The sequence below is a fragment of the Falco cherrug genome, chromosome 1 (genome assembly GCF_023634085.1).
Source record: "Falco cherrug isolate bFalChe1 chromosome 1, bFalChe1.pri, whole genome shotgun sequence".
In the NCBI taxonomy this organism is placed as follows: domain Eukaryota; kingdom Metazoa; phylum Chordata; class Aves; order Falconiformes; family Falconidae; genus Falco; species Falco cherrug.
In genome coordinates this window covers 87,251,200-87,277,493 of record NC_073697.1, presented here as the reverse complement: position 1 = coordinate 87,277,493, position 26,294 = coordinate 87,251,200, and the positions used below count along the sequence as shown (strand labels likewise).

At 40.7% G+C, this 26,294-nt stretch overlaps 2 protein-coding genes across 13 annotated transcripts in view; one reads left to right on the top strand and one right to left on the bottom strand.

Moving 5' to 3' along the window:
• The window catches only part of ARVCF (ARVCF delta catenin family member), a 290,084-nt gene extending 280,366 nt beyond the window's left edge, over positions 1-9,718 (bottom strand). For 2 of the 8 annotated variants that reach the window (XM_055703729.1, XM_055703739.1), the window contains exon 1: positions 8,627-8,850. The gene's annotated coding sequence lies outside the window, so the exon portion shown is untranslated. Of the gene's footprint in view, positions 1-3,963; positions 4,071-8,626; positions 8,857-9,228 lie in introns of those variants that run through there. The other 6 variants (XM_055703669.1, XM_055703658.1, XM_055703748.1 and 3 more) reach the window with 6 other exon arrangements.
• Positions 9,719-9,968: 250 nt separating this feature from the next.
• The window catches only part of TANGO2 (transport and golgi organization 2 homolog), a 41,795-nt gene continuing 25,469 nt past the window's right edge, over positions 9,969-26,294 (top strand). For 2 of the 5 annotated variants that reach the window (XM_014285100.3, XM_005445214.4), the window contains exons 1-2: positions 13,316-13,409; positions 22,083-22,204. In XM_014285100.3, coding sequence (XP_014140575.1) covers positions 22,149-22,204 — 56 coding nt within the window. In that variant the 5' untranslated portion in view covers positions 13,316-13,409; positions 22,083-22,148. Of the gene's footprint in view, positions 10,147-12,551; positions 12,690-13,315; positions 13,410-22,082; positions 22,205-26,294 lie in introns of those variants that run through there. The other 3 variants (XM_027813947.2, XM_055703896.1, XM_014285097.3) reach the window with 3 other exon arrangements.

Here is a 26,294-nt window from a genome sequence, read left to right as displayed (position 1 = left end):
AGATTACTCCTGTTGACAGACTGTGGGTATATTTGGATATAAAGATGGTAACACCATCAGAAATGGAAGGCTGTATATCTGGGAAAACAGTGCATACAATACTTACAAATATGAGTTTTCTGTTTGACATTCAAATAAAGAATTAATGAAGCGTACATGTATCTGTATGAACAACGGAAGCTTCACATAGGCTTCATACACCAAGATTATTTGTGATACATTGTTTAGGTTTTCTCGTCATGCTTAAAACCCACCAAGAGGTTTTATTTTGTGCAGTATAAATATACAGTTTTCCATCGGACTCATGGCTAATCTGAGATCAACACCACAATTAAGAGGGCTAGCAAGTAAGGGAATAAGAACGTACCTCCAGGAAGCTAGGTATTACTTTCAAGTAACACTGGTATACCCAAATTCTTAGTCGTAACCTGTACCTTCTGTTCAACTTCACTGACTTAAGGCTTGGAAAAGAAAATCAGAGGATCACATTCATCTTTTAGAATGTGTTCCTCCTCTATTAAGAGACACAGAAAGACTATAGAATCATAGAATACCTCAAGCTGGAAGGTACCCACAAAAGGAGATGTATTAGCATTAAGAGAAAATTACATTCCAGTTGAAGGACAGAACTGGAATAAGAGTTACTGTTACTGATAAAGAAATTCTACCAAGGTTTCAAATTTCTGGATTACAGAATTTAATCAGCTCCCATCGCCACATCACATTAAAAACAGCATCGTACCCTCCACCTCTAGAATTCTGCCTCAGGAAAGGGAACACTGTTTTTTACTTCCATTATCTCTCAGCCTGCAGTAAGGAAGTGCCTTGGTCCCGAACCAGAACCCACAGGAATTTAAAAAGTGCTATTTCTGCTTGTAGTAAAATCTTCAATATGTAATTTACATCTTGATATGTCATCATTTCTTGGTATTTAACTTAGTAACAGCTTCTGTAAAGTAGAGATTTTATTACATAAATTATGGAAGTAGCAGACTGAGTGTAGTGGATACAGCATAAATTTCTGAATCAATACAAAATATGTCCCTGGCAGTAGTTGTTATTCTATGCAGGTGTGTTATTGATCACAATCATAATGGTCTCACTTTAGCTGCCGTCAATAACTCACTACTTGCATTGTCACACTGAATTAAAGAAGAACCAGTCTAAAAATATGTGGAGAAGTTAATACCAGCATGGTATGACCCAGTCTGTGGTGCAAAGAAGAACACTGCCAGTTTAAGTTAGGAATCATGTTTGAGACTGTACTTGACGTTACATTGATAAAATAAAGTCAAATGTGGTATTTATTCAGGCAGAAGAGTAAATGTCTTCAACATACTGGAAAACTCTTAAATTTATAGCTACTGCATACAATAAAACTATGCTTTCAATAACTTGGAACCATTATTAGGATACAGTTACTGTTATGCAAAACTGAACCGAAGTTCTACAAATGGTTATTGTCATTTTACTGATCAACATGACTGAAGCTTCCTTGCATTAGATAAAGAATTCCAGAAGGAATGTTATATTATTTCACTTTTTTAAAATAGAGTTCATTTCTAAATCAAATCTTGACAGCAACATACAACAGCAGAATACAAAACATAAGCCAAAGATCTGTGAAGTACTGAAAAGTGAAATATAGATAATGTTATTATGGCAATTGTATAAAACACTACTATTATATAATGCATATATAAGCATTTTTCTTTTAATTAATTCAGAGTAGACGCATAATAAAAGAACACACATTGTCACTGGCCTATCAAAATGGAGAAACAGATCCAGATACGAAAGACAAAAGACCTCCTGTTACCAGCAATGTCATCTTTATATCATTTTCAACCACTGTAGAAGATTAACAAAATGTTAAGATTAGGTGTCAAAGGAAAGAGCAGAACATCATTAAAAATGTCTACACCAATAATTAGTGCTCTTTACACATTCTAGAGAAGCAAAGGGTGGGGAGTGGAAGAGACCCACACCACGTTAAAGGAACACTGTTTTTGTGAGACACTTTAATTGCATTTCCTATGTATCTCCTGTTCATGCTAAGAGGGATTTTCCTTGACAAGCCAGCCCGGTATAACACCTTAAGTAACACTCATGCCACCTTTCTCTCCATATGCAGTTTTATCTAAGGCTTCCATCTCTTTCCCAGGAAGAGCAAACCAGAAAATCTTGCAGCAGCAAGCTTATGGATTCTACTAGAATCCTATCAATGATGTTACGTCAATACACATCACAAGAAACTCAACCAAAGATCAACCGAATTCTTTCAAGGTTCTGACAACTGCACAAAATAATGATAATTATTTTTTTCCCCTTCAACCTCGTACAATTAACCTCAGAGGTCAGGTGAGCTGAGAGGTCAGCATGAACAGTTGTCTAAAAGAAAATTCAACCCATCAATGAACGATAAAAATACCCACCACATGAAAGTTCTTCAAAGATTTGATGTGTACCTAACAAGAACAATAGCCATGCCATCTCACTTTCAGCACCTGACATGCATCCTTATTTAGGAAGCCAATCTCCATACACTATCCATGTATTTGCCTCTCAGCAGAGAGAGACGCTCCTTCAAAGTGCCAGTTAAAACACTTGATTCAAACTCACAGCCTGAATCAACCTCCAGAGTAGTCTGTCTCTATCCAGTGGCTTTATTTGCAGCCAGAAGTGGCTGCCCTTTCTAACTCAGACATCTAACTGACATGCCTGAAGTTACTGTAGCTCTCCCAGCCCAAGTGTCATATCAGAATCTCCTTCCCCAAGACAGTCTGTGCTTGATGAACTGTATTTCAAGTCGCTCTACAATTCACTTTTCACTGGGGAATCTCTGCAACCTTTTATACTCTGCATACTGCCAAAAATTATTGTTTTTTTCATTTAAAACCTGCAAAAATAAGTCTACCCAATATCACTAATATGTACAGCTCTCATCAAGCTGTGAATCCAGTAGACATAGACACTTGATTAGTTGATTAGTTAAACATTGCCATACAGTTTCTTGACCACAGGAATAATCCAGTAAAAGTCTGTGCAATCGCTTGTCACTGTCCTGACTTGCAGTTACTTAAAATTTTATTACTACATAACCCAAACTAAATAGAGAATATTTACTGTGATGAGAAGGTTCCATGGAGGAATTGTGCTGATAAGCTTCCAACTCATGGGTAGAAATTACACTGCCAGAGCAGATGAAGAACAGGCAATTAAGTTAATGGAAACAGTAGCTCTACTTTCACTAACTAAACATTGCAATGAATGTAGATCAATTAACAGAAGACTTTCTTACAGCAACAAGTTAAGGCAGCATTTTTTCATACAAAACCCCCCTCATTATCACTCTTTTTATGACAGCAGAAATAAGGGGGGGAATTAAGTTTAGAAAAGAAAAAAGGCGTATGTGATACAAAGCCCAGATTCTACAAAGATATTTTTGTGGCCAGTACTCCAAATCAAGCTACTGTTCAGCACCCCAAAGTCAGTCAATACCACTGCATCTCTAATACTATATCACATAATTCAAAATAGATCCAACTAGGAGCACAGGTCTTGGTATCAATACCCTGGAAAGCCCACTCACAAGGATGACTGTGCAAAGAAATCACTGATGCCTAAGTCTACTCCCAGATCCTTACACTCTGAAACAAATAAGGAAAAGATGACATTTTTTGAGTTTACCACAACCACACAATGTCACGACCAGCCCAGCATCAATATCCTCACCTTCCCTCTCACTTGCTTGCAACGTTTAAGCTGTAACTCTTCAGTAATGTATTTCAAAAGACAGTAAATGCTTCACAACTCTTAAATAAACCATAAGCAACTAAACAGTAACTGTTCTGGAGGACAAAGGCCTGGTGGCAAGGCACTAGACTTCAAGCTTCCAATGGCTTATGACAGCAATAACAAGGCAAACAAAATAAATAATGAAAATGAAATTGTGAAAGCTACCTTGACAACATCCTTTTAATCTTCAGCCAACTTGAAATGTCATGTAAGCACTGAAGCAGCAAAGAGATGATACTGCTTTGATAGCAAAATCTCTATTTCTCCCTGACCTACAAATCACAAACGAATAGATTAGTGGTGCACTCACATATTTCCACACAGTAGCTCACAGAAACCCTGTTGCACCTTCTGAAACAAAATGCACATGCTCCAAGATGCAGGAAAACCATGATTATAGGCATCATCAACTGAAGCATGCACAGAAGACTTGATGCTGCAGTAAAGGACCTTATGGAAAAAAGATCCTAAATTGCCCAAGAAAGCCATCATATCTGTAGAGATGAAGCATACTGCATGTAGTTCAAAAAGGTCTTCCTAGTGCAATATAAACTGGAGAGTGAAGCAGAGAAGCACAATCCTGCTCGTGTTCTTAATGGATCGTAGTACCTTGTTATACTGCTACCAGCAGCATCACCATTAGACAAGTGTCGGATGAAAATTACTTTCTTGGGCTACTCAGCCTGGAATCTGTGATCTAAATATTACAATTTTTCTTTTTATAAATATACTTTATATTCAGAATCACTCAACTTGTCTCATGGTAATTAATATCAGCTGACTAAGACTTGCAGAATCAGACCAAGATATCCTTCACACAGAGGTATGTGGAGAGATACAGAACTGCACATACTCAGGCCCACAGGCTCTTTCCTTAGTGTACTACTGCTAGTAAACGGTTTCTATCTTGTGCCAAAAGTCTATGCTTGAGAAAATACCGATTCAGAGATCTACAGAAGTACCCACTGATTTTGTTTTTCTAGGTCAACTCCTCTGAGGGCCTGATTTTGAAAGATATGATTAGGCAGATCCCCTGACTTCACTGTAGCCAGCTTCTTGGAACCAACTTCAGATGGCTCTTACCTGGACCCAGTGACATTTCCATCAATTTTACCTAGATTGGACAACAAAAACTTCACTACATAGAAAAATAGGAGGGTATAAACAATATAAACTTTTACAAAGTTTGATAAGCAGTTTAAAAAAAATTATATCAGTAAAGCCAGTCATTTCAGGGATATAATGGTGCCTGCCTTAGTTAAGATCCATTCTTTTCAGAAAGAGACCATTTGTTTCAATACTGGTATGCTCCCAGTAATGACAGCTATTGTAAGAAAATATATTCATACATGCTCTTTGCATGAACGAGTAGTGACTAAATATAAGCTTCATTAACTAAAGTGAAGTGTTCCTTACAAGAGATTAAAGTATTTTAAAATGCCACCCATGTATACATTCCTACTAGGTCTCTTGCACATTTTTTTATCCCCAAGATAGGCACATATTTTGGTGGGCCAAAACGTCAAACTATCCTGAAAAAACAGTGGCAGTCAGTAAGTCTCATTCAGGACTCCAAAATATTTTTTTAATGTAGTCTGTATAAGTTCATGATGAAAAAGACATGCAGTCCGCTTACCATTGAATGATTAGCCATTTACACACCACACAACGAAAACACCGCTTCTTGAAAACATGACTGCTAAAGGCTGGAGTGCCAGCCTTCCAGAAGATTGGCTATAACTACATTGAGCTGCCTGTTCTTACAATGTTGCAGAAAAGCAGACACACAGAAAGAGTGAGATTCACTAAAATTAGTTATTTGTCTTACATACTGTTTAAAATTAATACAACCTAAGCTAATGCAGAAGATCTAGACCTCTAGAACTTCAGCATACAGAACCAAAAGTAGCTTTACAGCTTGTTTTGGGTTGCCTGCAAAATGTGAGGGGAGGAGTGGAAAGGACAAATGAGAAACAGAAGAGGGTGGTGGAACGGGTTGCCCAGAGCAGCTGTGGATGCCCCGTCCCTGGCAGTGCTCAAGACCAGGCTGCATGAGGCTTCAAGCAACCTGGGCCAGTGGAAGGTGTCCCTGAACAGGGCAGGGGAGTGGAACTAGATGGTCTTTAAGGTCACTTCCAATCCAAATCATTCTATGACGCCATGAAAAAAACTTGCACCACAGTTTTTTGGGTCTGGCTTTGTTTTACAAAAGTGAGCTGAGGCAAATTAAAACCATTTTATTACTGAAGATGGTTGCTACTTTTTTCAGATGTTCAGGTGGCTAACCTTCTTGGTTCAGCACACACGTAGACCACATCCTGCCTGGAATTTACACAGCATACTTCAAGATCTCCTTGTTCTTACTTTAATGCTTAAACCCATGATATTGCTAATGCCTTTGAAGAAAATATGTTTACCAAGTCACAGGTATATGCTAAATGTTTTACATTATGGAAAGAACACTTTTTCTAAAAATACGTGGATTTTAATCTTAACAGAAGTCTCAAGGCTAATTTCCAGGTGACTCATATGAAGTCTGAATAAGGTAATGGCACGCAACAACTGATAAATTCTTTCCCTATCCATGTTGGCGCAACCCTAGAGCTGGCCTTTTTCCTCCTTCTGTTGGAGAGACAGGCATTAAAAGTAAAAAATTGGACCGAACATTTCTGCTTTGAAGATTACTATGATGGCTATTAGGAATAGAATGCACTCACACTAGACAAGATACTGTCATACTCTGGGTAAACTGTAAAGACATAAGCTAAATATGATCTCACACTTAGCTTCTACAGCATTTGTTTACAATGTCTGTGTCAATGATTTATACTCACACAGTAAAATATTAACAGCAACAAATTATAAACCTAGTAGCACAAGAATTCTAACAGGTTTTCCTCACAGTGTATCAATTCTGACACTAACCAAAATCCACCAAAATCACTACAGAAATCATGTGTTGCATTACATAAAATCAAATACAGAAGCTTCGTTTTATGTAACTGTAATATCCATGCAGATGGTCTGCAGGATAAGATATTTTCTCTCAACTGCAGTTTGTACAAAATTTGAAGTATAAGCAAATGGCAGGAATTTTGCCATTTCTAGTGCAGCGTCCTAACTCAATATAATGGGAATCTCTCTATATTTGTAACTCTTACCAGTTCTTCCAGTACTAAAAATTGCTGAGACTGAAATCCATTGCAGAGATTTTTAATTAATAGATGAAAATCAAAGAAAGGAACTAATTTTCATCTATTCTAGCTAAATAGTAGGTCAAATGTATGGTTGCAGTAATTGAAATTCAGTTATTTATGTTGACAGCAACTATGGCATAAAAATAAAATCAGCAAAGTCAACTTTATAAAGAACACCAATGTCAAATACAATACATTCTATGCATCTCTGAACAATACATGAGGATGGACTATGCAGTGAAACTATGCAGTCAAACTGTATTGTTCTTCTAAACCCTGCCCTCCTAATACATTCCTTCAGCCAAGTAATGGGAAGATAAATCCATTTGCCTAATGGAGCATATAATTTAAATATTTCAGGCAAGCATTTAGAGAGATGTTGCTTAAAATAAATATAACTGCCATCCATCCAAATATCTTGCATGATAAAGATCACAGCATAGTTCACAACTTATTTTTCCTGTAGAAACGCCAAACTATCCAGCCCTTTCAGTTACTTTAGTCACCATGTATATCCTGTGCTACTTTATTATAACAAATCCTTTCTTTCCACGGAAGATTTAATATTAAGCTGCATTTTTTCTCTTTTGCAGTGCCTTGCAACATTTCTAAAGCCACTAAAATTTCAGATTTTACTACTGCACCATGCAGTCCTGCACAATTTTGTAAACAAAGTATGTTTAAATTTATGGAACCTTACAGGGCTAATGTACTTAATACAGACTGCAGCACTTCATCCACAGGAAGATACAATCAGCCAATGTCAATATTCTGTCATTTAGAACCATGATTTTATCATAAAGCATTCCCATTAATAAAAAATAGCAGGTTTTTTTCCCACAAACTTGTATCTAGTGTTAAGATGTTATTAGTATAAAAACAGGTTTTACTTGATAGGAAAAAAAATCTGCTTGGTTTTTTTTTTTTTTTCAACATGCTAAGAATCACATTTTGTATTGTGACCTACCTAAGGCACAACAGTACACTGTAAAACACAAAGTACTTGTTATAATAATTCCCCCTTCCACATACACAAACAAGTGCTTACATTAAAAAAAGAAAGAGAAAGGGAGAAAGACAGTCTTTATTATTTGCATGCTAGAAGTGATCATTTTAAAGAGTTGATCAAGTTTTTGCAAACATTCAATTTTAATCATGTATAGCAATACTGCAGGAAAAATGAAAAGAAAAAGACACCCCTAACTTTGGCTTATAAGTCTGTAATGGATTTCACGTTTGTGAAGAAATAGGTTAGTTTTGTTTGGGCTTTGCTACAAAGAGATTCATCTCTTATGCATGCCACAAATAACCTGAGCAATGACTTCCCTCCATGTCAAGAGCTGCCCATCATATTACAGGATTAATACAATGTTGATTTGTTTAGGGGTTGCTTGTGTGTGTGGCTTGCGTATATAATTTTAGCCATTCATATACATCAGCTCCTCGTTGCATATCTCACAATAAGCTGATAACCGCTGTTAAACCTTAAATAGCAATCTTTAGCAAACAAAGCAAGCCAGTCTGCAATCGTGATGTAAAATCATCCCAAACGTACTACACCCTGCAAGAACCTCTCACAGAAAATAGCCCGGCAGCCTCATTCATTCCCCCCAACCCAATGATCTGCTCACCATCTCCTCCGTCTTCCCTTATTTCTCTGTCCTCAGCTTATTTTCCTTGCTTCTGCTGGCTTCAAGGAGGTGGGTGTACCCACATAAAAAACACACCAAAAAACAAAACATACAAAAAAAAGAAGAAAACAAAAAAAAAAAAAAAAGAAAGAAACCCCCCACACACAACTCTTCAATAAAATACTCAGCAACCACTGAGCAGCATATCAGCGAAAGCCCCTTGTCTTCCCCTCTCGCTTCCCGTTCCCCGGGAGCAGGAGCCCCCTCCGCGCCGCTCCCGCTCGCCGCTCACGCCCTCCCCACTCCGGCGCGGCCCCGCGGGTGCCCGGCTCCCGCGGAAGGAGCCTCCGTCCCCCCGCGCGATCCCCCGGGGTAACACCCGGGCTGCATCAGCCCCGCTATCGCCTTCTTACCCACCGAGACGACATAGTAGAGGGAGTCGGGCTGATTTTCCCCTCCCACCTCCACATTCCTATTTACAAAGGGTATCCAAGACCATCTTTATCCAAACCGGGGGGGGGGGGGGGGGGGGGAGAGGGAAGGAGGGGGAGGTGGAAGCAATTATTAACCCTTTTCTTGCATTTACCTTTTCTTGCATTTACCTTTTCTACTGTGATTTTTGGCTGCGTTTTTAAAGCACACGGGGGAATTTTTCTTCTCTACAAAGCACGTAAACCCGCTGCCATCAGGCCCTGCGGGCCCCGCTCCCGCAGCCCAGCTCGGCGACCAGCGGGTGAGTAGGGTCTGCCCAGTAGCCCCACGGCCGCTCCAAAAAAAGGTCCAAGGGCAACGCCGAAAAATGCATGACCTTCCGAAATTACTTTTCGGAAAATAACCGCCCACGCAGCCGCCCCGGCCGAGCGTCCCTCAGGAGAGGCCCACCGGGCGAAGGGAACACATTTCCCGCTCTGGCCGTGCTGGTTTCATCTTTCTCTCTTTTTTTTTCAGCACGGCGTTATCGCTCCTCAGCATTCACACCGGGGGGGGAGGAAGTACCAGCGTAAGGTAAGCGGCACCGCCGCCTGCCCCCGCCACAGCGGCCGGCGGGCCGAGGAAGGCAGCGAGACCACGACCCTCCCCCCCCACAGCAGCCCCGCCGCAACCCCGGCCTCACGCCGCCGGCCTGCGACCGACACACAGACCGCCGCGCTGCCCCCGCGGCGCGAATTTTCCTATTGGGCATTTCCTGTGCGATCGCGCCCAGCAACTGAAGGCGCATTGGTGCATTCCCGGCGCGCTCCGCTCACTGGCCGCTCGCTCGGCGCGGCATTGGCCGGCGGGAATGTCCGTCCGCGCGGGGCGGCCCGGCCCCTGGGCGAGCGCGCGGGGCAGCAGCGCGGCAGGCGGTCGGCGGGAACGGCCGGTGCAGCCGCTGCAGCGCAGCGTGAGGCGCTGCCCGCCAGCCCTGGGCGGGAGCGGGGTACGGGACACGGCGCTGCCGGCCGCTGCCCGCGGGAGCGGGGCGCTGGCCATGTGCGTTCGGCAGGAGCAGCAGGGACCGCTCTCACCTCACCGGACGGGTACGCGAAAGCGCGCGAACCGGCCTGCAGCGCTGAGCCCTCCGCCTTGCAGCACGGCTGAAGGCTTGCTGCGCCTGGGGAACGAACCGGTGCTTTGCACAGCTGCAGGGCGGGAGATTCCAGGCCCGGCTGATGTCTGCATAGCGTGCTGTGACAGAGGCCTTGTCAGGTGCAATGCAGCCAGGAAATGCTGGCGCACGGTCCCTATGGATTTGTCCAGCTTGCCCTTTTCGCTATTTGCAGCGGTCTGTGGGCTGTGATCCAGTCACCTCTCAGACTCATGGCTTGAGCTTCCTACAGCCCTCTTTTATACCTTACTGTCTACCCCCTTCATTATTTTTATGTTCCTTCTCTGATTGATTTCCAGTGGGTTTGCCCTCCCTAACCGTGGTGCCAGTGTGCCAGTGATACCAGTGCTTCGGACAAAAGCACTCCTTTGCCGCTCCTATACATGCTGCATTTTATACATTAAAGGACTAGTTTAGTCCAGTTTACCACAGTATTACCTGGAGAGGTCACGTTGAAACATTGTAACAGCTAAATTCTTTTCTGAAGTACTTTTGGCAGAGCTAGCCCCCATCCCTGCATTCTTTATTTCCAGATATGTTTGCTCGTGTTTTCTGACATTAAAAGCACATTATATTGGACTGGGATGATTTAACTGGGCACATCAGATGATTCTGCAACTAATCAGTCGTGAATTATCCACTCATCTACTAAACTACAGATTTTACTAGTAAAGATCTTGCATAATCTAGACAATTGGTAGAGATACCAAGTAGGATCAGAGCAGCAGGAACTGATCTCTAGAAAACTCTGCGTAGGTCACTGACATCTCTTTAGCAACTACTTTTTGAGAACTCTGAGGGAAAAGTTACTTAAATGCATTTAAGGTGTGCTTTATACATTCCAAACAACATGCATTCCAGCACTTAAAAGACAGAGCAAAGTTTTAAAACAAATTTCAGGACTCTTGGTTATTGAGACAAACTCGGGACAATTCTGCAAGCTTTTCACTAAGCTTCAGCTTGTTTCTTAGCTTTCTCCAATAAAGGTTCTGTGCTGAAAGCCAGTGCCACTGTCTAATTCATTAAAGATCCTTAAAGTGGATACAGAATCACTGCCTACTTGGGATCAGAGTACTGGAGTTTGACAAACAGTGGGAGCTATACACAGATCCCCTAGGACAGGGTCTAAAAGGGACAACAATAACCGAGCTGCTTTCGGCAGAACAAAAAGTAGACACAAGAAATAGAAGGAAGCGTCTGAACAGCCACCAAATCAGTAGTTCACAAGTCCTTGCAGTGGGCTGGTTTTGGGAAACCTAAAAATGTTTTAAAATTACTCTAATTTCCCATATGTATTAAAAATAATGAAAAAAATTAAAAATCGGTACAAACTAATGCCATTAAGTTTTAAGGCTATGGACAGCTTACCTTCTTCCCATGGGCATAACTCTTACTGAAGGTTTGCAGACCTATATAATCTAAAGATTTTTAATGAGTGCCAAGCATAGAAGCTAAATAATCTTTGGTCACAGTGATGAGTCTATACTTCAAGAAACAGTGACAGCAAAGTACAATAAGTCATATTTGATACGCATGCATTTTACCAATTTTGGTGTAACAGATTAAGAGATTTTTATAATTTGCTTATTCATCAGATAACTGTTTTAAATAACAACACTGTACCTGAAAACAAATGTGGTTTAGGATTATATGTATCAAGGTTCATATATTTAGGTAATAACTACAATCTATTACTGTGCTTCAAAAGCAGTAGTACAAAAAATGATGATAATATACTCACCCAGCAATTTTCATCAGTAGATCTCAAAAGACCTTGCAAAGGTCAAGGGTATCATTCCATTGTTGACAATGAAGAAAGAAAGTGTTGAGGTGAACTTGCTCAATGTCATATGCCAGAGCGGTGGTAAAGCTAACAATTGACTTCAGGTTTTCTGCATCTAGGTTGAAAGGTTTTGTCTCACAAGCCACATTACACACTCATATACCCTTGGGAGTTCTTTTCATTAGTGTTCCATATCTTGCGTGTACTGTCTTTATCAGTGTTGGAATCTAGAAGAGCTGTCAAGGCTTTTTTGGTCTTCCCTTATAGGCTTCACCATAAAACAGTTTTAATTTACAGGCTCCACTGAAACCCTCTTGTGTTGCCACCCGTAAAAAAAAGTCAGAAATAAAGTTCAAAATCTTGTGTGAAAAACCCACAAGTAAGTTAATATTTCAGTATGAGAGGACAAAAAGGTGGCACAGATCCAATCCCAGCCTAAATCTGCAGGTCTAAGTAAATTACTGGATGTTTAATTATCAGTTCTGATCATGCATGCTGTGCTTAATAAGTGAAAGCAAATTTGACTTTGTCGATTGTGTTTTCCTCAATCCTCAGGAAAGCTGTCCTGGCCTGAATTCATGCCATTGCAAGCTCAGGGCTCAATGACTTTTGGGCCTTTCTGGAAGCAGAATCTCTCCTGAAGTTAGCCATGTTAGCACACATCCCATGCAGAGACTGTATTATAGAAACTGGTAAGTAGCTACATCCAAACTCGCTATGATTGTCAACAGCCCAGGTCTGGGTGTATCAGTTCTCAGAGGTACGAGCCCTTTGAAGCTCAGACCAGGCCTTTGATGTTATTTTTTCATACCTGGAAACAAAATATACTGGAAACAGGCTGAGGTGCCAAGAAGCAGCCCATGGACTATACAATATCAGAAACGACTTCTCCAGACCACTGTGGTGGACATGGATATGGGACTGTGTCAGAGGTGACCCCTAGCATGCAGCGCCATCGCCTCTCAGTGGACCCCATGGCGGGTTCCCCTCAGGCAGTGCAGCAGGCCTCTCCTCAGGGCCCGGCAGGGAGCAGGCAGTCATGGCTCCTGTGATGGCAGCCACAGTGCCTCTCATGGCGCCTCTAGCTCCTCTCATGACGGCCACAGCATCTGTCAGGAGCCCCCGGCCCCTCTCATGGCACCCACAGCTCCTGTGATGGCGCGCCCGGCCCCTCTCATGGCGCCCCTCGACGCCCGGGCCACTGAGGGGAAAGGGAGCGGGCGGCACCCACCGGGCAGTGTGTGTAAACCAGCCAATGACAGCTTGAGAAGGAGAGGCGGGGTTGCTTTCCCTCCAATAGCGCGCGGGGAGGCGAGGCGCCCGCAGCCAATAGGGCCGGGTGTTGTTTTGAACTGGCTGCGCTCCCGGAAACGGTGCTTTGGGGATGTGCTGGGGCCCGCGGCGCGAGCTGGGTGAGTGCGGGGTTTGGCGGGCTTTTCTCTCAGGGCCCTTCCCTCACGGGGCTGGTGCGGCCCCGCTGCCCAGAGTCCTTGTCCCACGCAGGCCGGCGCCTCTCTTGGCTCGTACTTTGCTGGCACGGGCGGGGGCCAGAGACAAGAATAGCCTGGAGTGGCTTTGCTTGTCCCGCGTGGGGAGCCGGAGCCCGCGGCGGGCGCAGCCGGGCCGTGAGGTGCGGGGCTCTCGGTTTGGGGAGCGGGGGCTGCGTGGCGGGCGGGCAGGCCCCTGCGGGCCGGGCGCCAGTGCTCTGGCGCTGCCTGCCTCCCCTCAGCGAGCGGCGCCAAGGAGAACGCCGCCTCTGCGCGTCCTGTGCTCAGAAAACGTTTTTTTCACCTAAATTTCTCAGGAGCAACTACTGAAATACTTTAAATTATCAACCATTTTTTGTTTTCTTAATTATGCGATGGCACTTCGTTGTTGGGTTGGCGGTGGCTAGCTGGTGCTTGTGTCACGCACGGTTCTGTCACGTTTGAGAACGTAATCGTTTTAATGCATGGTGATCATTTCAGTGGCAATTTCTCAAAAAATAGTCACAGAAAGACGCTGAAAACTAATGATGTTTCCGTTTGCAGGTATTGAAAACACGAGGTTTTTGGAGAGACTTGTTTTGTGATTATATGAGGTTAACGGGATGCGGGTGGCTCTAAGACACACTCGATCACCAGCTTGCTCTCCACTGTATATCGAGCTGTTCTGAAAATGTCAAAATATGTAACAGAAACTTGACATTTTTCAGTTACATTCTGTAACTTTTTTAGTTGAGTTGTTTTCAGGTTTCTTACGGTTCTTGGTAGTAGTTTGACTGAGTTGATCCTGGCTATACAGAGATTCCAGTATCCCTGCTCTAACTGAAGCCAACTCGCTATCTATTTTCATTATAAATACTCCGTTAAAATTTTAAATGAAGCAGCTAAAGAGTGGGCTAGTATTTTTGTTTGTAAACGTTTTGGTATGTTTGGCAGCGCTTCAGTGGGGTTACCCACCTCTCTTGTTAACTACTTATGCTTGTTCCAGAGTCAGTAGGAGGACAGCTACCACCATAGCAACTAAATTCTCAAAAGTGGAAACAATCAGACAATAGAACATACCTGCATTAAAGTTGGTAGACCTAGACAGGAATGGTGCTCCTGTGAGAGCAATTCCAAGTGAACCTGCTGGATGTTGATAGTGATCAGCCAAATTAGTTTTATGGATGTGCTTTTTTTAGAGTACGTTAAAATTACAATTAAATAGATAACTTTGTTAACAGCAGAACTAATAAAATTCTATTGTCCTTGCCTTATGTCTCCTAGAAGGATTGTTTGAACTCAAAGCAATAGCTTTGAAACTCTTTTTGTGTTACAGTGTTCATTTTGTATCTGCAGTCTTGAAATATTTTTTTTTGAGTAAGGGTACTTGTAGGACTTTTTTCATCTACTTAAGTTCTGGGGGTTTGTGGGGGTTTTTTTCTTGGTCCCTTCTTTCCCCACAGGTTTGCAGGGTGTGTGTCAGCCCATGGGCCCTCTTAAGTTTTGTTCAGAGTAGGCAGTAAGGTCAGAGTTACTGTAGATGAAGGTAAGAAGAGTGGGAATAAACCCACACTTATAATTGGTGATTGCAGCACTTCCATCAAAGGAAGTTAAGATTAAGAATGTAAGACCAGCCATACTGGGTCAGGTTGAAGATCCATATAGACTAGTATTCTTTTTCTGGGAAGGTCTAGCGGAACATCGCTAGGGAAGAGCTAAGAGTAGATAGAAAAAGGATAAATGATTCTTATAGTACATATGTCCTTCAGCTACTTGTAACATAGACTTTCTGTGTATAAGGAATGGAAAATAGAGCTTCTTACCCCAAAAAAGGACTCCTGGCTAGTTCATTGTTGAAGAAAACCTAAGAATTGTGAAAGCTAAAAATATCAGTCTTTGCCTAAAAGGAGGAAGTTGTCTAGCAAAAGACTCTGGGTCTGCAGATCTGTGTTAGAGGAGAAGCTAACAGTCTTAAACTGGGGGAAAGGCTGCCTTACTCCATCCCTTGCAGATATTTTCAAAACATGGTGTGGTGAAAGGTGCTGTTTACTGGCCTTTCTTTCTCTTGGGAGCTGTATAGTGGATTTAGTGTATTAAGATACCAGAAGGAAAAATTGAGGAGCTGAAAATAAAATTAGCTTATTAAACTTGGAAATGGCATGCAACTTACGTGTTATTTTCTGTTGTTTTCGTAAGTGTTCTACTTTGCATTGCTGTCTCTTGCTGTGAAGACTGACTCTTCACCTTGGTAAGGTTACAAACCCTAGGTTCGTTATAAATTGTCTCTGTACAGAGCAATCTGAAAGGCATCCAATCATGGATCTATCTATTCCACCTCATCTTTATCCTGAATGATTATTATTACTACACAGGAGCATGTGCTACACACAGGAAGTACAAAAGCAGATCAGTAAAATGCCTTAAAAATGCATCTGTGAGACACTTTTCTGTGAGAGGAAAAAAAAAAAGGTAGAGTACTTCTAAAAACTAATCAAACATCTCTTATTTTCCATTATTTTGAAGTTCAGTATAAAACCAAAAATCTCATTCTGCTACTGGAAGAAAATGCCTCCAGTTTTATTCTTTCATGGGCATTTGAGGTGTGTAGTTCTCAGTTTACTTTGGACAAATTCAAAAGAAGCAGTAAAATAGCTTGAGACTCTGCTGACTACAAGTTACTGTTGTGGTACATAAAACTATCAGAATCCAGTGACTAATGATCTTTAGCTGTCTCTTAGACTGCACCTAAACAACAGTTTTGGATCAGTTGAGAAGCAATTGAGATCACTGCAGTAACTGACAGATGTTATTTATGATGCTTCATTTGTGAAAACAAAATACATAACAAATGGCTTCATTTTTCAAAGGCGGCTACTGGGAGTTCTTAAGAGTAAAATGGTTTTATGCCAAATTGTGAACTGATTGCTTCTAATCAACCAAATGATGGTAGAACCCTATGAAAGGAACATACACCATCTATCATGTTTTGGTCTCTTGATAGTCCCTTTAAATGCTACCTTATGCTGGCACGGATCCACTCGGGCTTTTTAACAGATAGTTAAAATGAGCAAAACAACACACTGTACTGTCTAACAGTGCACTAGCATAGCATAAGAATGTTAGTTACTTTAATGTTGTTTCCAAATTAGCAGTGCCATTTGGAGCAGAACGCTTAATTACAGGATGTTTGTAATTTTTGTCAAGCTGGTTTATGTGTATTAGGCCTAAGTTAGACAGCAAATGAGAAACATATTACGGAAATAGGAGATTGTTGCTGTCATGTCATCCTTGATAACTGTTGTCTTATAAAATCTCATTATCCAGAAAGTATCTTTCGTGTCTTCGCCTTAGAGCGAAGGGGTTTTTTTTCCCCCATTCTGCAGGCCTTGCCATGTTGCTCAGTATGTATATTCCGGCTGTATTGTCTTCATAAAAGAAAAACAGAAGGCATGTGTTGTGCCACAAATTAGCCTTTTTTATTTGAACTTTCTGCTTTTTTGACAAACCCACCCCCTGTGTCTGTAAGAATATTTCTGAGGACACATTTTCTGCTGAAGTGGAGCTAGAAAGTCAGCTTTTGATCAAGCTTTGGACTTTCTGTAGGATCAAATTGCAAGTGTGGAAACCAGTGCTGACCTAATCTTTTTCATCCTCTCCTCTCCTTGATCTGTGGGCGATGAATGACAAGAAGGCTGAGTTGAGCATATCTGCTTTGTGATGCTAGCTCTGTGCGATACGCTTATCTCATTCCCATAGTTGCAGCACCCTCTGTTACATGAATATGAGCTTGAAAGAATTACACCTGTATGAAGACTTTTTTTTTTATATATTAAAAATCTATGTATTTATGTCTATGACAGCCTCTCTTCAGGTTGTTTTCCTCTTAGTGTTTGTTAGTTGTCTTAAATTTCAGAATATCCAAATTTGAATTTGACTTACAATATGTTTTCATGTAAGCATTTTAAGGCTAACATCCAGCCCTGGGTATAAAAACACAACAGGTGTCGCAAATGCAACATCAGCTTTGATTAAAGAAGATACCATAATGCATTGGTTGCATCCTTTGCCAATTAAGTATCGCTGCTATTTTAAGGAGTAGCTCTATTTTAGCTGGCTTAAACACTTCTGAGTTAAAAAAAAAAAAAAAAAAGTTGGACTGTTTATGTAGGACCTATAAACACTTACGCTTGAGCCCAAGATAAGTAATGCTGTTTTGGTATTTGTAGTTAGTCAAAGCCCAAATGTAACTTAAAAGAACTGTAATAACATCAAGCAGGGTTGATGGGGTGACAAAAAGATACTTCTGTTAAAGCAGTAGTACCTCATAATAATGAACATGGATTCTAGAAAGGCATTGAAGTGTTGAAAATATTTGTCCCTGTAGATAACTGTGGTGAGTCTGACAAACTTACTCTGCTGCTGTTTTCTGGCTGGTCACTTTTATATAAGCTTTATGTTGACCAGTAACTGTACAAACAGCTGGACTGAATTGATTATTTGAAATAGCTTCAATAAATCAGCTAATGGAGGCTGAAGCCTGTTTATTAAAATAGTAGTCTTTATGAGTGATTGTCAACAGTTTTGTATTGAGTAATCCATTTGATTATCTGGCAGGACACCTAATGAATACTAGGACTCATATCTCCATAGTCAGCAAGAATAGTCAGTGACAGTTGCCCACTAAAATTGTATTTTATATGCCTGCTTTCACCAAGTATGCTGCTTTGCACTTTGTCAAAGAAAAAAAAAGATTTTGAGGATTACCTACCATATTTGTGCTGATGCTGTAAATGGGTACTTCTCAGCTGTAGACTGGAAGAAGATCTTTTAGCCCTTTACCTTCTGGAGGACATGCAAAGTTGTAATTACAATGGAACTGCTTATTAAACTGAATTTAAGTCACTATTGTATTTTTATAACAAGTTGCTCAACAAAAAGGCAAGAAATCACTCTATCTAGATTTTTAATATAACTTTTCAGCACATCTCTTAAAGACAAACTGAAGCTCTTTGAGATTCTGTAATTTATTTTAGCAAACATAATCTGTTTTTGTGGGCTTCCAACAACAATTTTTGTGGGCTTCCAAGAAGTACTTTGCAACCTGAATTGTCAGAGCTATGATTAGGATCAGTCCTGTGCCACTGCTGCTTTTGGAGACTTCTGCAGTACTGCTTTCGGCATCATCAGTGTCTCACATGACTCGCTGGCTAATGCTTGGTTCCAGTAGCTTTCTGGTTCAGAGACAAAAAGTTTACGTCCCCTGTAGGCTGCAGACTAGGGGGAGAAGGAAAACCAAAGATTTGAACTGTAAAATTGAAATCTGCATAATTGAAATCACTAGCACTTTTTTTGGTACAAGCACAACTAGCAGTAGCAGATTCAGTAACGTATGTTAGTTTGTGTGTTCAAATATATGACTTTACACAAAAGACTGCCTCTTCAAATGCTATTACCAGCTTTAGCTTTCCTAACTGCTAATGTTAACATAGTCTGTTAATAGGCAACTCATTTGCTTTTCCTTTTTGGTGCAGCATATTATTTGCATCTTTACAACGTAGCTTATAAACACGGCCTGCACCTCTTATTGAGCTATCAGGGGCTGAGGAGAGTGGAGAGCAGTTGTGTACAGAACTTCCCACCTACTGAACTTGGAACAGGAAGGAAGATGTCTTGCTCAGCACTGAGTCTGGTGCAGCACAGTTGTTCACTGACATTCTTCCTGCTCCCAGTTTTATGTTCAGTCAAGTTGTTGTCAAGGTCAGGGTGCCGTTTTCGTTTATTGTGGAGCTGTCTGTGGGAAGGTTGCTTGAGGAACAGAAGAGCAGTAGTCAGCTAAAATCAATCTTTGTTCATAGTTTGACACTTACTGCAATGTTCCAACAGTGAAGTTGGGAGCAGGGCTTGAAAGGTCTAGTCTGTCCTAATCAGAGTCTCTCATCAGTAATGACTTCAGCAAAGATTCCCTTTTTGAAGGGGTGAGGTGGGGAGTGGAATCTCCTGTTTGATTTCTGTGTAGCCTGTGCACTAAGTTACATGAACAGTAACCACTGTGAGATTTGTATCTTTCCTGAAAGAGGGGTGACTGTTATTTGCTCTAACCTTGCTGGATGCCGGTGCTATAGGATTGTGCATCCCAGAGAGGATTATTTGGGGGTCCAGTCTTCTGATGGGGAAAATCTGCCAGACTTGACAATACCTCAGGTTCCTACAGTTAGCCAATGAGTAGTTCCTCCACAAGGCTGGCTGGATTGACAAGTGTATGGCAGGGGCCTGTTTGGAAGGCGCTGTTGAGTGAGCGGAAGATAATAATCCTCATGACTATGTTCTGGCTGCACAATAAGCATGCTGAAGAGCCTGAGTCCTGAAGAAACACATCTACCATGTTCTGGAGACAGAAAAATAAATGTCCAATGACAAAGCAAAGTAGGTTTGGAGGTGAGAGAAGGACATAAAGCAAGACAAGGTTAAAAGAAAGGTAGCTTGTGCAGAATAAAAAACAATGTCGTGTTCCAGAGGAGAAATCACGAATAGGAAGATCTGCAATTTAAATCCCTTCTGAAAGAAGAAATGGTATCCTGAATAAGGAAACTGAGATGAGTTATGGCTTATAGATACTGCTTGGATATTGGGACAGCATCAGAAATTTAAAGTAAAAAGTAAATGTAAAAGGTTTCAAAAATACCTACAGCTGTATTATGTTTTATATTACCTGGAAATGGCACTGTGCTCTATTTCATAAGCTGTTGCTCTAGGAAATTTGTGCTCTGTGATTTGAACTGTGACTGTAATTTTGTTTTGCTTCAGTTTCTTTTTAAGAGTTAGAGTGCAAGGCATGAACGGGTCAGTGTTATTTATGCTTAGTGACATAAAACAGCTGGGGTACAAGATCCTGAGTTTTGTGAAAAGCTAACAAGATCTGTATATAGACGATCCAGGCCTTCTGGAACTGGTAGTTCAGTTGTATGGGTCCAGTGTGGTTGTAGTCTGCTGAAAATTCGGCAATAGGAGCCTGAAAAGGGTGATAACACCTTCCAAAATCTGATTAGATTTTTTTAAATAAAGCTGGCTATTGATCTTTTTAAACACCTGGCTGGCAAATCAGTTATCCAAAATTCAAGTCTGCATCTTGATTTAATTCTGTTTTCTCTAATGTCTTACTGTGTAATCTGTTAAACAGAAAATAGTTGGGATAGCTAGGCTATTGCTGCTCTTAGCTAGTAGGTTATGAAGTAATCTTGGAAGGGAAGTTCCTTTTTGTCGTAGAACAGAATTTAAAATACTTTAAAATCTTTAGATCGAGATATATACACGCACTCCCTTGCGCTAGTTTTCTTGTGCTCTGGCAAGTGCGTCAGGAGTGTTGCACCTCTTTGTGAGTTGTTTAGTCCTGCAACTCTTTGCAGAATACTAGATTGCAAGACTGAACTCGTGCCATGACAGCAACAGCAGGCTAGTTCTAGTGCTGAACTGTGACTTAACAGGAGCCTGCAGTTACTGGCAAGCTGTTAATTAAAAAAATCTGTGTAAATGCTGCACTTGTAGCATTTACACTTGTAATGCTTCTGGTGGCTTCTGGTAATATGGAATGTAGTCGAGGTCATCTGTTTCCTGGTATCTCTCATGGTAAATTATATGGAAATTAAAGAGCAAGAGAGAGACACTTTTTACATATCTGGAAGTATAGTTAAAAATCCTAGTTTTTGAACTGAAGTTGCATCAGTCACTGAGTTGCTGAGATGGCCTTAGGGCTGTGGTGTTGAATTCTACCTGTCCCCCTCCCCTCTTCACCTACCTTGAAAACTTGCATGGAAGAAAATCTTGGTAGCAGTAAAACATGGTAATGTGTGGTTGGTTGGTTGGTAGCATTCTGATAATTGTTTTAGCAGCCACAAAAAGTAAGGATCAGGATGCAGTTTTATTACTGAAAAATTCTCGTTGGGGCACAAAGTATCTGAAAGCTGTTACGTGGTTTTGAAATAGAAAGCACATTTGTCATGCCATCTGAGCATGGCCAGAATTTTAAACATATTGCAAGTGCTGGAAACTATTCATCAAAATGTACACTCTGGTCCAGTATATTTTTATTTGTAGCTGATGTTTTCCCCAATAGTAAACAATAGTACTTTCTCCTGGATTTTAATAAGAGCTTGGCCTAAAGTATACTTTATTTACAGGTTTGAGAGTGCCTTTGATCAGGCTTTTCCCAGCTTCTGCAACAATTTGAGTCCTGTTTTCTCCTTTATTTGAACAGAAGCGTTTTGTCTTGCTTGGGAGGGTGGGGTGGGGAAGGAAGTAGTGGTACTTTATTGATAATGAGCAGGAAATTACATAATAGTCTCTTTGATGTATTGCTAGTACTCTAGACTTAGTCAGAATTTTCCTGATGCTTGTGTCTTTTTTTAAAAAATCTGAGTTAGCCAAGCATAACCTTGAAAGAACTACCTTAATAATTTTGGTAGTAAACCATTCATTGAAACAAATCTGTTCTGGAAGTCCTGTTTTATTTGTTGTTATTGTGAGCTGTGAGTGAGAACATTGCCATCTTCCAACTTAAGCAGAGAAGCAAGGTTATCTTTTTATAATTTGCAGTATAATAGGTAATCTTTATTTACTTTGTAGGCTATTACAGAATGACCTTGCACTGAGCCTTTGTGGAAGAAGTGAGATTTAAACATCAGTTCTTCAATGTGCATCCTTCTATTCAAATTTGACCCCCGACCAGTTTCAAAAAATGCATACAGGTAAAGATGGTTCTAGCTAAAACAGACTTGTTTCTATGACTTTTTAAATAAAATTTTTTTTGTAGCCATTATATGGATTACAAACTCAAGTCAGTATTATGTGTTCAGTTATGCTTTTGTAATGTTTAACTTCATGACTTTCCCCATTGGAGGACTTAACGTAATCTTCTGAGAACCCTTTGTTTTTAGGCTGTCAGGTGATCTGGGCTTTGTAGTCATGGACCTTTTGCTAGTGATCTATAATGTGGTATAGGATAAATCATTAAATATTATAATCCAGAGTTTGAAAGTCCTGCCTTCTACTTTATCATTTAAACTAAGAGGAATCATGTTTGTTGGGGCATCACAGTTGTAGCTGTAACCTTCTTGCAGTAGGGTAGATATGTTTAGGGCTTTCAGTTTGAAACTGACGATTTGAATTTAGCCTGGAAGGTAATGGGCAGGTACTAGAAGCAGAAGTGTTGCAGTTAACCACCCTATGTATTACTTTTTCCTCTGTTAATATGTGCTGGTCCACACTTGTAAGCCAAGAGAGCAGTGCGCTGAATCCAGAAGGTACTAATACTGAAATTTAACTGCTTCTGTAGCTTCTGGTTGATGTTGAATTGCCACTTTGTCCTGTTTCCTCCCAGGGACAGTACCTTCTTGTCCATTGCCTAGTTCAGCGCTCTGTTCCATGGCTACCACTGCTTGCTTTTCCACTAAGTTTTTGACAGAAATGGCTAGCTTGTGAATAGGTGCAGTTGTTTTTTATTGTGTGGGTAGATGAGGTCAAGGTATCGTTGCAGTTATTTATGCCTATCAGTTTGCTTTGGGGATAAGGTGTACTTAAAGATCTTCAGTTGCTGTTTCTTCTAAAATTAAGTACTTAAAATTTCAGAAAATGCTGGAAATCAAATCTCAGTGCTTTCAAACTGGTTATACTCCTGTATCAATGTAAAACAAGTAGTGCTATGAATTGGAGAGTAGGGAACTTCTAGTAAGTGTCCTAGCCTTCTCCCTCCCTCAAATCTGCTTGCAGTTAAAATTTTAGGTATTAAATTGACAGTCATGTTAAAATTTTAGTTTATCACCTAAAACTTTAATTCACTTTAATTTTTAATTACATAAGTCATGTGTATGAAATGTTTAACCAAAAGCTTCAGACAAAATAAGCATCCATGCTTCTAGGTAAGTTTTACTGGGTGTGATGATGATGTACAGTGAGTTTCCCAAACATTAAACTTGCTGTAATATTCTCTCTCATTACAGCCCTTAATTTTAAAAGTTCATATTCAACATCAGTATCTTTTGAGTACCTTCAGTATGTAATAGAAAGAGAGCAATTCAGGCCAGTAAGATGACTGTGAAGTTCTGTTGCTTTTTGTATTTATACATACTTTATAGGTTCCATATTACTTTGTGTGGTACAGGTATTGGTATTCATCCAGAAACCATCAGTCAGTATGCTCAGTGAGTCATTCTGCCTTACGTTGACGTGTTTTCTGCCCTTTTGTATTGAGAAGCAGATGCCGTTCAATAGAAATAAGAACCAAAACTTTGGTTTTCCATGGAGTGCATTCCTTTTTGGCTCTGGAATCTGCCTAAAGGGGGTTAGTTTATGATGTGACTGGAGGTGAATTAATATATCCATTTATTTGGTCTGACTTTCTTTTGTGTTGCTAGCTGGCAAAAACTAGATTCATCAATTGGATGCCTCTTGGGAAAATCCTTTGGATGTAAACAGTAGTTGCTTGCCAAGGGAACTTTCTGCCTTGATCAATATTTAAAATTAAAACTTAAGATAGCTTTCTTGCTATAAAAAAAGTAGCATCGAGATTGAAATTATTGATTTATAGCAGAAAACAACTTGCTGTTGGTGTCAAAATAGAAAAATGCTGTTTAGCCAAAATTTAGGAATATTTAATTGTATTTTATTTTCTTAGTACCTTTTGTTAAGCGACAATTTCCTCTATACCTCTGAGATAAACTACTCTGAACCATCTGTTTAGGCAGTAAGTGCCAGCCATAGTGTTCATGGTGTCAGATCTTAACATCAGATGTGCAACTTCAGTCCCCCCTCCCCTTTTTTTTTCCTTAACACACCATAACTATTTTTGCTTTTCTTTATTGGGAAGAATGTTGAAGTTTTTTCTTTTTAAATTGTTGCTGTGATTTTTTTTCACCTTTGCATCAGCTTTCTGAAGGGCATAGGTCTTGAGTATCAGTTGGGGATGGTACCCAGCCCTCCTAATTCTCTGAACAGTATTACAGCCATTAGACCAAGTTAGACCCCTCTATATTGGTCTCTTGCTAAGCATAATTTTTCCAGACAACTTGTGTGTCTTACACTATACTATAACTCAGTTTATTTCAAGATGAGGTCTTGAAACAGTTTTCCCAACCAAATGGGGATTCCCGCTCCTGCAGGCATACTAAAAACAGGCATCTACAATTACTTTTACTGTCACAGTATGGTCTTTGTTGGAAGGGACCTCTGGGGACCACCCGGCCCAGCGCCCTGCTAGAGCAGGGTCTCCTACAGCAGGCAGCACAGTCTCGCTCCAGGCGGGTTTGAATGGCTCCAGAGAAGGAGACCCCACAGCCTCTCTAGGCAGCCTGTGCCAGGGCTCTGTCACTCTCAAGGTGAAGAAGTTCTTCCTCATATTTAGAAGGAACTTCTTGTGTCGTAGTTTGTGCCCGTTGCCCCTTGTCCTGTCGCTGGGCACTGCTGAAAAGAGCCTGGCCTCATCCTCTGGACACTTGCCCTCAAGATATTTGTACGCATTGATAAGACCCCCTCTCAGTCTGATCTTTTCCAGGCTAAACAGGCCCAGCTCTCTCAGCCTTTCCTCATCAGGGAGATGATCCAGTCCCCTCTTCCTCTCAGCCTTTCCTCATCAGGGAGATGATCCAGTCCCCTCTTCATCTGTGTAGCCCTCTGCTGCCCCCCTCCAGTAGTTCCCAGTCTCTCTTGAACTGGGGAACCCAGCACTGGACACAGCCCTGAAGACAGTCTCACCAGGGTAGAGCAGAGGGGAGGATCACTTCCCTGGCCTGCTGGCCATGCTCCTTCTCATGTCCCCCAGGATCCCGTTGGCTGCCTTGGGCACATGGGCACACTGCCTGCTCATGGGCAACTTGCCATCTAAGCTGTCCTCTACTTTGTATCTCTAACTAAAAGAAAGTGTCTAAAGTAGGCATTAAAAGTTGAAAAGACCAAATGCGTATCACTGACCGTTTTCCTGTAATCAATAAACTTTCTGAAACTAAAACATGTTTTCCGTAACACTTAGGAGAATTTTCCATCCAGGTAGGCATCCATTTCTAGAGCAGTATACTGGCCAATTTTCCTGAGCACCTAATTAAGCAAAAATCTTACAGATCACCTTTGTGATACACTAATGAATCTATCTTCCTGTACCTTTGCCACTTGCTATTCTACCCTTTTTCCTCTGTGTTTTCTCTACAGGCAAATTCGTAGTAAAGTTTAGTGCAGTGTAACAAACACTTTACCATAGTCTATTAGTATTGTCAAAGGTAACACGCTGCCTTTACATCTTTCTGAACTATACTGTGTGCATCTTACAAATAAATATGTTTCAAGCTTCAAAGCTATAATCACAGAGCCTTTTTTATGGAACTGAATTACCTTGTAGGAAATTGCTTTAATGGAATGATTTCTCATGTTTTCATCTCTCTGCCTCAACATTTAAATAAATCTTAATACGTAAATCCTAATACATTTGAAATATTTCAGCTATAAAAATAGTTGAATAGGCTTTTTGCAGTTTATTAGATGGGGGTCACTTGATACTGCTCCTTTCCAGTATGATTATGTTTCATAAAAGACAAAATGAAGATGTTTTCATTATAGCAAACCTGTATACCAGCCCTGCGCTAAATTTAGGAGTCTGTGTATTAAACTTGAGATGGGAAATATTCAATCACACCAGAAAGACTTTGCCTATTTTTAGTATTTAGATACTATAAACAAACCTAGGTTTCATATCAAGAATTATTGAAGGCAAAATATAATTGGAACTTCAGGAAATGAGAAACACACTTCAGCCAAACTGGTTTTTAACAGTAGAGATGTTTGCTTAAATAA